The 11,501-nt window shown below is 44.5% G+C and overlaps 1 protein-coding gene across 1 annotated transcript in view; it reads left to right on the plus strand.

The window, feature by feature from the left end:
* LOC140728683 (sialic acid-binding Ig-like lectin 12) overlaps positions 1-10,381 on the plus strand; it is a 42,311-nt gene extending 31,930 nt beyond the window's left edge. The window contains exons 7-10 of the mRNA XM_073047646.1: positions 4,580-4,651; positions 5,537-5,614; positions 7,964-8,035; positions 9,559-10,381. Coding sequence (XP_072903747.1) covers positions 4,580-4,651; positions 5,537-5,614; positions 7,964-8,035; positions 9,559-9,620 — 284 coding nt within the window. The 3' untranslated portion in view covers positions 9,621-10,381. The remainder of the gene's footprint in view (positions 1-4,579; positions 4,652-5,536; positions 5,615-7,963; positions 8,036-9,558) is intronic.
* Positions 10,382-11,501: the final 1,120 nt, after the last annotated feature.

The raw sequence follows: 11,501 nt of genomic DNA on the forward strand, positions 1-11,501 counted from the left end.
CACAAAGAGAAGGAGTCCCTGAGGTACACCACTGGTCACCAACCTCCATGCAGAATATGACCACTCTACAACCACTCTTTGTCTTCTGTGGGGAAGCCAATTCTGGATCCACAAAGCAATGTCCTGTTGGATCCCATGCCTCCTTACTTTCTCAATAAGCCTTGCATGGGGTACCTTGTCAGATGCCTTTCTGAAATCCATATACACTTCATCTACTGCTCTACCTTCATCAATGTGCTTAGTCACAACTCAAAAAATTCAATTAGGCTCGTAAGGCACAACCTGCCCTTGACAACGCCATGCTGACTATTCCTAATCATATTATGCCTCTCCAAATGTTCATAAATCCTGCCTCTCAGGATCTTTTCCAGCAACTTACCAACCACTGAAGTAAGACTCACTGGTTTATAATTTCCTGGGCTATCTCTACTCCCTTTCTTGAACAAGGGAACAACATCTGCAACCCTCCAATCCTCTTGAACTTCTCCCGTCCCCATTGATGATGCAAAGATCATTGCCAGAGTCTCAGTAATCTCTTCCCTTGCCTCCCACAGTAGCCTGGGGTACATCTTGTCCTGTCCCGGAGACTTATCTAACTTGATGCTTTCCAAAAGTTCCAGCGCATCCTCTTTCTTGATGTCTATATGCTCAAGTTTTTCAATCCACTGTAAATCATCCCTACAATTGCCAAGATCCATTTCTGTGGTGAATAATGAAGCGAAGTATTCATTAAGTACTTCAGCTATCTCCTCCGGTTCCATACACACTTTTCCACCGTCACACTTGTTTGGTCCTATTCTTTCATGTCTTATCCTCTTGCTCTTCACATACTTGTAGAATGCCTCGGGGTTTTCTTTAATCCTGCTCACCAAGGCCTTCTCATGGCCCCTTCTGGCTCTCTAATTTCATTCTTCTTACTAGCCTTATAATCGTCTAGATGTCAATCATTACCTAGTTTTTTGAACCTTTTGTAAGCTCTTCTTTTCTTCTTGACTAGACTTTCAACAACTTTTCTACACTACAGTTCCTGTACACTACCATCCTTTCCCTGTCTCATTTGAACGTTCCCATGCAGAATTCCACTCAAATATCCCATGAACATTACCACATATCTGCCATACATTTCCCTGACAACATCTATTCCCAATTTATGCTTGATAGTTCCTGCCTGATAGCTTTGTATTTCCCCTTTCTCCAATTATACACTTCCCTAACTTGCCTGTTCCTATCCCTCTCTAATGCTATGGTAAAGGAGAGAGAATTGTGATCTCTATCTCCAAAATGCTCTCCCACTGAAAGACCTGACACCTGACCAGTTTCATTTCCCAATACCAGATCAAGTACAGCCTCTCCTCTTTTGGGCTTATCTACGTATTGGGTCAAGAATCCTTCCTGAACACACCTAACAAACTCCACCCCATCTAGACCCCTCACTCTAGGGAGATTCCAATCAATATTTGATAAATTAAAATCTCCCACCACGACAACCCTGTTGTTATTACATCTTTCCAAAATCTGTCTCCCCATCTGATCTTTGATGTCCCTCTTACAATTGGGCGGTCTATAAAAAACATCCAGTAGAGTTATTGACCCCTTCCTGTTTCTAACTTCCACCCACAGTGACTCAGTGGACAATCCTTCCATGACTTCCTCCTTTTCTGCAGCCGTGACACGATCTCTGATCAGCAGTGCCACGCCCACACCTCTTTTGCGTCCCTCCCTGTCCTTTCTGAAACATCTATAGCCTGGCACTCTAAGTAACCATTCCTGCCCCTGAGCTATCCAAGTCTCTGTAATGGCCACAACATCATAGCAACAAGTACTGATCCACGCTCTAAGCTCATCCGCTTTATTCATGCTACTCCTCGCATTAAAATAGACACATCTCAAACCATCGGTCTGAGCACATCCCTTCTGTATCACCTGCCTATCCTCCCTCTCGCACTATCTACAAGCTTTCTCTATTTGTGAGCCAACCACCACTTCCTTCGTTTCTGCAGTTCAGTTCCCAACCCCCAGCAATTCTAATTTAAACTCTCCCCAGTAGCATTAGCGAACCTCCCCTCCAGGATATTGGTCCCCCTGGGATTCAAGTACAACTCTGACTCCTCCTGGTTTTCGGGTTCCTCTCACTATCCAAAGACATTAGTGTAGGTTAATTGGAGATTGTAAATTGTCCCGTGATTAGGCTAGGGTTAAATCGGAAGGACCAGAAAAAATTGTCAGATTGACGTGATTTTTTTTTCTCTCTCAGATGGTCTAGAACAGGGAAATAGTATTGGACCATGGCAAAAAAAAGTTTGGGAACCACTGGTCTAGGGTTTTCTTAAATCTCTTTCTCAAAAGCCAGTGGAAACATAATTTTGAAAATCTGTGAACAGAAAATAGATGGATTCTGGAGTAAAAGAAACCAGAGGATTATGCAAATTGAATTCAAGTTTTGCTGATCATGAAGGATCCCACCCACCCTGCTCCTGGACTGTTTGTCCCACTCCCATCAGGGAAGAGGTTACATAGACAATAGGTGCAGGATTAGGCCATTCGGCCCTTTGAGCCAGCACCGCCATTCACTGTGGTCATGGCTGATCATCCACAATTGGTACCCCGTTCCTGCCTTCTCCCCATATCCCTTGACTCCGCTATCTTTAAGAGCTCTATCTTGAAAGCATCCAGAGAACTGGCCTCCACTGCCTTCTGAGGCAGAGCATTCCACAGATCCACAACTCTCTGGGTGAAAAAGTTTTTCCTCAACTCTGTTCTAAATGGCCTACTCCTTATTCTTAAACTGTGGCCTCTGGTTCTGGACTCACCCAACATCGGGAACATGTTTCCTGCCTCTAGCGTGTCCAATCCCTTAATAATCTTACATGTTTCATTCAGATCCCCTCTCATCCTTCTAAATTCCTGTGAATACAAGCCCAGTTGCTCCAATCTTTCAACATATGACAGTCCCGCCATCCCGGGAATTAACCTCGTGAACCTACGCTGCACTACCTCAATAGCAAGAATGTCCTTCTGCAAATTTGGAGACCAAAATTGCACACAATACTCCAGGTGTGGTCTCACCAGGGCCCTGTACAACTGCAGAAGGACCTCTTTGCTCCTATACTCAACTCCCCTTGTTATGAAGACCAACATGCCATTTGCTTTCTTCACTACCTGCTGTACCTGCATGCTTACTTTCAGTGACTGATTGACAAGGACACCTAGATCTCGTTGTACTTCCCCTTTTCCTAACTTGACACCATTCAGATAGTGATCAGCCTTCCTGTTCTTGCCACCAACGTGGATAACCTCACATTTATCCACATTAAACTGCATCTGCCATGCATCTGCCCAGTCACCCTGCATTCTCATAACATCCTCCTGACATTTCACACTACCACCCAGCTTTGTGTCATCTTCAAATTTGCTAATGTTACTTTTAATCCCTTCATCTAAATCATTAATGTATATTGTAAATAGCTGCAGTCCCAGCACCGAGCCTTGCGGTACCCCACTATTCACTGCCTGCCATTCTAAAAGGGACCCGTTAATCCCTACTCTGTTTCCTGTCTGCCAACCAATTTTCTATCCATGTCAGTGCCCTACCCCCAATACCATGTGCTCTAATTTTGCCCACTAATCTCCTATGTGGGACCTTATCAAAGGCTTTCTGAAAGTCCAGGTACACTACATCCGCTGGCTCTCCCTTGTCCATTTTCCTAGTTACATCCTCAAAAATTTCCAGAAGATTAGTCAAGCATGATTTCCCCTTTGTAAATCCATGCTGACTCGGACCGATCCTGTTTCTGCTATCCAAATGTGCCGCTATTTCATCTTTTATAATTGACTCCAGCATCTTCCCCACCACTGATGTCAGGCTAACTGCATCCACACCAGGACCACCAGACTCTAAAACAGTTACTTTCCCCAAGCAGTAAGGCTGATCAACACCTCCACCCACTAACCCACCTTCCACACCCTCAACCACCACTACTTTATCATTTCCTGTCAGTCTCCTTATGTACAGACACTCCTGTGCCCAGTGTCACTTTATGGCAGGGGTTCCCAACCTGGGGTCCACGGACCCATTGTTAATGGTGGGGATCCATGGCATATAAAAGATTGGGGACCTTTGGTTTATGGACACACAATCAATCAATAAATATGAACTATTTTATGTATTTATATTTTTTGTGTTCTTCATCTAAATAAGAGAAGATATGCAGATGCTGGAAATCTGAGCAACACACACAAAATGCCGGAGGAACTCAGCAGGCCAGGCAGCATCTATGGAAAAAGTACAGTTGACATTTCGGGCCGAGATCCTTCACCAGGACAGAGACCCTTTGGCAGACCCTAGCGTCATGCCGATGGGTTTCAGGCCAAAACATCGACTGTACTCTTTTCTATAGATGCTGCCTGACCTGCTGAGTTCCTCCAGCATTTTGTGTGTGTTACTTCTTCATCCTGTGTAGTTCTTTATGCTGCATCAGATCTGGAGTAGCAATTATTTCGTTCTTCTTTACATTTGTGTACCGGAAATGACATTAACCAATCTTGAATCTTGAGTAATAACTGTCTATGCCATTTCTAGATCCTCAGGAGTCTCTAAACCAGCATCTCTACAGCAATGTTAACTTTCAAACAGAAGCCCAGACAAAGATGGGTAAGTAATGGTGAACATACGGTAGGCGGTAAAGCATTGGCCTTCCGAGGATCCTTGCCTCCATGACTTTTCCATCAGCTTGTTCTTTATTGTATCCACAGTTGAGTTGAGGTTAAAGAATGGAGAGTGGGATGGAGGGTCCTCGGAGCACAGAGAGAGTGTGCTTGTGATAGGGTGAGAGCAGTGCCTGTCATAGATAGAGGCGGGGACGGGGGCGATCAGAGGGGATGAGCTGTCTGGACTGCCGATGGGGGGAGCAGACGTTGGTGTCAGAGTGCTATCGAAAGAGGTGGGGAGCCTGTCAGCAGGCAATAGGGGTTATCAGAAAGAGACAGACTGTCACAACAATTGCTGGTGAGAATCAGAGTCTTCGGGAAGGTTTGAAGCATCAGAAGTACAGGGTATTAGAGGGGGACGGTGGGGTTGACAGGACAGGATTTAAGAGGGCTTTCCAAACGACCATAAGATATGGGATCAGAATTTGGACATTCAGCCCACTGAGTCTGCTCCACTATTCCATCATGGCTGATTTATTATCCCCCCTCAACTCCATTCTCTTGCCTTTTTCCTGTAATCTTTGATTCCCTTACCAGTCAAGAACCTATCAACATCCAAAATTGGTCAGCATACTCCAAGTGTGGCCTAACCAATGCCTTATAAAGCCTCAGAATTACATTCTTGTTTTTATATTCTAGTCCTCTCAAAATGAATGCTAACATTGAACTTGCCTTCCAGAAATGCATGGCATTGTGTGACAGGACACATTCCGTTACATGGCAGGAGACATGAGGCTTCAGGGCACGGGAGTAACAGGCTAGGATCTAGGGTTGAGGGACTTGTGTAGTGAGAGGATGAGAAAGTTCAGCAGCTCTGTGTCCTTTCCAGATCCCCGGAAGGATCCCCATCGGCTTGTTTACAGCATCGTGCAGATTCGAAAACATTCCGAAGCAGGGCAGCAGAAAGGTAAGGCACATCGAACAGTGGGAGCAGAGAAACACCATTGTCAAAATCAGGTTTATTTTCATTGTCAAAAAAATGTGTTGTTTTGTGGCAGCAGTGCAGTGCAATGCATAAAAAAGTTACAATAAGAAATATAAAAAATAAATAAGTTGGGCCAAAAAAAGGGCAAAATAGTGATGTAGTGTTCATGGACTGTTCAGAAATCAGACGGGAGAAAGAAGCTGTTTCTAAATCATTGAGTGCGCTGCAGTGCCTCCATACCAGACACTGATACTCTCCATGGTGCATCTGTAGAAATCTGCTAAAAGTCAAAAGCTCAAAGTAAATTTATTATCAAAGTCCACATATGACACCATATACAACCCTGAGATTTGTTTTCTTGCGGGCATACTCAATAAACCCTTAACAGAATGATAAACCAACCCGGGCTGTCAACCAGTGTGCAGGACAACAAACTGGGCAAAGACAAAAAGAAATAAATATATTGATAAATAAATAAGCAGTAAATATCGAGAACATGAGGTTGTGGGAACATTTCATTCATGGGACGAGTTAAGTTGAGTGACATTATCCCTTTTGGTTCAAGAGCCTGATGGTGGAGGGTTAATAACTGCTGGTGTGAGTCCTGAGTCTCCTTTACCTTCTTCCTGGAGGCAGCATGAAGAGAACATGACCTGGGTAATGGGGGTCCATGATGCGACAGTGCTCCATGTAGATATACTCAGTGGTGGGGAGGGCCTTACTCGTGATGAACTGGGACATATCTGCTACTTTTTGTGGGATTTTCCATTCATTGGTGACGTACCAAATCTCCTCAAACCCCTAATGAAATGTAGCCACTGTACTGTGGGTATCTAGTGGAAATTCATCTCTTCAGCTGGCTGGACAGCGTACCCTTGACATATTGTGCAGGAACAGCCCCACATACACTAACAACACCCACTGGGCTTCCCACTAACCCCCACAGTCCTGTGGTCTCAAAAGTTCAAGGCTGACTGAGTACGTGAGAAAGGTTAAAGCCAGTGAAGCTGCTACAAGGTCAGGACGTGGAGGCCAAAGGTCTTGGTGGATTTGACCTTCCTCCCACCAGCAAGCAGAGCTGGAAATGCAACACTGAGGAAGAGGAGGTAAGCAGAACAAGGAAAATGGGTTGTTAGGGTAGGTGAGAGCTGCCAGTCTGAGAGGATAGGCATGGGGGGGGGGAGAGTGGACTGACAAAGCAGGTGTAATGGGAGCTATCAGGGCTGGGGAAAGAAGTGTGAGATGACGGACAGAAGGGGCTTTCAGTGTGGGGGGCAAAGGCTCTTTCAGAGCAGTCTTCTGATGTAAGGGAGAACATTATAACAGAGGAAATATAAGAATGACTAGTCCACTTTGCCCTTTGAACCTGTTATATCTGTCAGCTGATATTCAACACAGACTGAACCTAGAATCTCCCACTACTGGAAACAGCCTCTCCACATCCACTCCATCTCATCATCATTATGTTCCATGCCTTATGATGTAGGCGATCATGATCTTTCACCATGATTGCTCTTGGCAAATTTTTCTGCAGAAGTGGTTTGCCATTGGCTCCGTCTGAGCAGTGCCTTTACAAGACGGGTGATCCCAGCCATTATCGATACTCTTCAGAGATTGTCTGCTTGGCGTCAGTGATCGCATTACCAGGACTTGTGATAGGCACCAGCTGCTCATACGACCATCCACCACCTGCTCCCATGGCTTCAGGCATCCCTGATCTGGGGGTTAAGCAGGTGCTACACCTTGCCCAAGGGTGACCTGCAGGCCAGCGGAAGGACAGAGCACCTTACACCTCCTTTGGTAGAGACGCATCTCTGCCCCACCACCCACCATTCTAACTAGGCTTTTCAATAATTAATATGTTTCAATGAGATTCCCTCCTCACTCAGTGAGTACAGGCCCAGAGTCATCAAATGCTTCTCAAACATTAACCCTTTCATTCCCAGAATCATCCTCTCCTATGCCAGCACATCCTTTCTTAGATACGAAGCTCGAAACGGCTCACAATACAGTACTCCAAATATAGTTTGCCCGATGCCTTATAAAGTCTCAGCAGTACAGCCTCGCTTTTATAGAGCATAGAACAGCACACCACAGGAACAAGGCCTTCAGCTCAATGGTGCCTGTGCTGACCGTGATGCCAGCTTCAACTGATCACACCTGCCTACAGATAGCCTTCATCTTTGTTTTATTAGCTCCTGGCAGGTCACCTCCCTCCACACCCCAAGGTAACTGAAGGCATTCATTAGAGGTAGAGTGAGGGTGGCTTTAAGGAAGGAATGCAGTGGGGAGGAGGTAAGGATGAATTTTAACTATTTCTGTATTTTGCAGATCCCCACGACTCTCCAAGTCACAGTCTTTACGGTAATGTCCAACTTCCAACACCCAGGCACTCAGAGACAGGTAAGGAAATTAAAACACGTAGTGAGTGGCAAACCACCAGCGGATACCCCCTGAGAGTTCATGTTCCCATTTGGCAGGATTTCATACCAATCAGAGAAGCCGCCCATGCTAAGCACACTTTGGAATTCAACAAAGGGATCGGTAAAAGGAAGGAAAATATGAGAGTAATCTAGTGAAAAATGTCCAAAAAAATGACAAGGGAAAAAACTTGCAGGGACCTGTGTGCCTCTGGTATCAAAAACAATGGGAATACGGGATAGGACTGTAGTTTTTGATGCACTCTAGGTCAAGGTCTGTTTGAGGGCTTTTGCTATTGTTTGCATGGTGGGAGGCGGGATGGTTGAACTTTTTTTGCTGGTGCAAGTGGGGCGAGGGGCAGAGGGAAGGTTGGTGCCTCAGTTGCTGCTTGTGCAATGGAAGAGGGAGGGGGACTTTGGGGTTCTGATATTTCTGTTATTCATTCTTTGGTTTGTTCTGTTTCGTGGATGTTTGTGAAGAGTAAGACTTTCAGGTTGTACAGTGCAATGTTACAAAAGCAAAGAGCACAAAAGATGAATGACAAGATGGTGTTTATGGAACTATTCAGTAATCTGTTGGTGGAAAGAAAGAAGTTATTTCTAAAGCACGGAGTCTGGGCTTGAAGCTCAAATTTACTCGGAGGACCACATCATCAGATAAGAGATAGCAAAGGACCACAGCCATATCATGCAATATGTCTAGTCAGTTTGCAGCAATAAACACATGGCTGATGTTCAATGCGCTTGTGTAACTATACATTGCCCCAGGCTGGGCTAGATCTTTGCTTAAGTATTTTGCTCAGCTGCCACACTTTCTACTTGTAAACTGATCAGGTAGTTCTCAGGAATGGAATCCTACCATAAACCGTGGAGACCTGCAGCAGCGTCTCTCAACAAGTACATTAAAATCCTAAAATGAGTGTAATTCTGAGGCTTTGGTCAGACCACACTTGAGGTATTGTGAGCAGTTTTTGGCCCCTTATCTAAGAAAGGGCGTGCTGACATTGAAAAGGGCCCAGCGGAGGTTCACTAGAATGATCCCAGGAATGAAAGGGTTAATGCATGAAGAGTGTTTGATGGCTCTGGGCCTGTACTCACTGGAGGGAAGGATCTTATTGAAACCTATCGAATACTGAAAGGCTGAGATAGAGTAGACGTGGAGAGGCTGCTTCCAATATTGGGAGAGTCTAGGACCAGATGGCACAGCCTCAGAATACAAAGACATCACTTTAGAATAGAGATGAGGAGGAATTTCTTTTAGCCAGAGGGTAGTGAATCTGTGGAATTCATTGCCCCAGATGGCTGTGGAGGTCAAGCCATTTAAAGCAGAGGTTAATAGTTCTTGATTAGTAAGGAAGTCAATCAAGAAGGCAGGAAAATAGGGTTGAGAGGGTTAAAAAATCAGCCATGATGGAATGGCGGAGCAGACTTGAGGGGCAAATGGCCTGATTCTGCTCCTATGTCTTATAGTCTTGTGGTTTTAAAACAGAATTGTTTCTCTTTCAGCTGCAATTTATGCAACAGTTGTCCATTCTACTGAACAGTCTTTGGACCTGAATAATGATTAAACTCACTGTGAGTGGACCCTCACCCCTGCTACTTTAGGACAACGTTGAAGGAGTTGCGAACCTTTGGTAGAGTTGGAACTCTTGAGACTCGGCATTTGTGAGGGTTCCTCGGATATAAAATTGTCTTTCACAGCATCAGGATGTCCCAGAACACTTTCTTTGAAGTGTTGCACTTCCGAAGTACAGGCACCATTGTGAAGAAGGTCATCAAGGTACAGCAAGTTTCTGATGCAGGTCTCAACCCAAAACATCGACCATCCCTCTGCCTCCACAGATGCTGTTCAACCCACTGACGTCCTCCAGATTCCAGTGTCTGCAGCCTCCTGTGTCCACAAAGCTGGATTCCACTCAAGGATGGTAATGAGTGGAATATTGGGACATTGTGAAATATTCCCCCCACATATCTTCAAGTCACGCAGTCACCACGTTGTTGTGAAATTGGAACCTTATGTGCCTTTTGTGGAAAGAAATGAGCTGTCTCTGCATGAGTTAACACATTCAGTGAAGATAACTCCTTCCTGATATGTGCTTGTGAAATGCTCCAGCAAGCCGCTCAGTCCACAGCTAAGGATGGGCCATAAATATAAGCCCACCCATAATAAGAACAATTCCCTCTGTGTGATATTTTCCTTCACTCCTGCCAATCATTGTATTACAAACTTTTAACCACCCCCAATATTTCAAAGTTCAAAAGTTCAAAGTAAATTGTTTTATCAAAGTACATATACAGGGGTGATTGATAAGTTTGTGGCCTAAGGTAGAAGGAGTCAATTTTAGAAAACCTAGCACATTTATTTTTCCTACATTTACACTCTTAGTCCAGCGGTCGTGGAGCATACGGATCCCTTCTTTGTAGAAGTCGGCGTCTTGGACCTCCAGAGGTAGTCCACAGCATGGGGTGATTGATAAGTTCATGGCCTAAGGTAGAAGGAGATGAGTCATTAACTGCAAACTTTCTGCATTTTCACTCAACAAGTTGAACTGCATGTGCATGTAACAAGAGCTGGATAACTCAACCCCTTCTACCTTAGGACACAAACTTATCAATCACTCCTGCTGTGGACCACCTGGAGCTCCAAGGCACTCTTGTTACATGCAAGTTCAGTTCAACTCTTTGAGTGATAATGCAGAAAAATTGAAGTTAATAACTCATCTCCTTCTACCTTAGGCCACAAACTTATCAAGCACCCCTGCTGTGGACCACTTCTACAAAGAAGGGATCCATATGCTCCACGACCGCTGGGCTAAGTGTGTACATGTAGGAGGGGACAATGTTGAAAAATAAATGTGCTAGGTTTTCTAAAATTGAATCCTTCTACTTTAAGCCACGAACTTATCAATCACCCCTCATATGTCACCATATACAACCCTGAGATTCATTTTTCTTGTGGGCATACTCAACAAATCTATAGAATAATAAGCATAAGAGAAACAATGAAAGGCCGCCCACCTAGAGCATTCAAACAAAGTGCCGAATAAAACAAACTATGTAAATACAAAAAGATGGAATAATAATAACAATAAATAAATAAACAATAAATATCGAGAACATGAGATGAAGAGTAGTGGGAACATTTCAATGACAGGGCAAGTGAACTTGAGTGAAGTTATCCCCTTTGGTTCAAGAGCTTGATAGCTGAGGGGTAATAACTGTCCCTGAACCTGGTGGTGCGCAGGTAGGAGAAGGACAGCCGAGCGATCAGATTCCCCAAAATGTGGTCAGTATTTGCACCAATCTCTGCAACCCAAATAGTAGACAAACCAAAATGGCATTTAATGGGGTTAATAATCAGTCCCTGTTGGCTTAAGCACTTGAAAAATGTGTGGAGATGTGATAAGTGTTCGGTTTTGTCCGTGTTGGCCGGGTAAACAAAAACAGAA

The sequence above is a fragment of the Hemitrygon akajei genome, chromosome 6, assembly GCF_048418815.1.
Source record: "Hemitrygon akajei chromosome 6, sHemAka1.3, whole genome shotgun sequence".
In the NCBI taxonomy this organism is placed as follows: Eukaryota; Metazoa; Chordata; class Chondrichthyes; order Myliobatiformes; family Dasyatidae; genus Hemitrygon; species Hemitrygon akajei.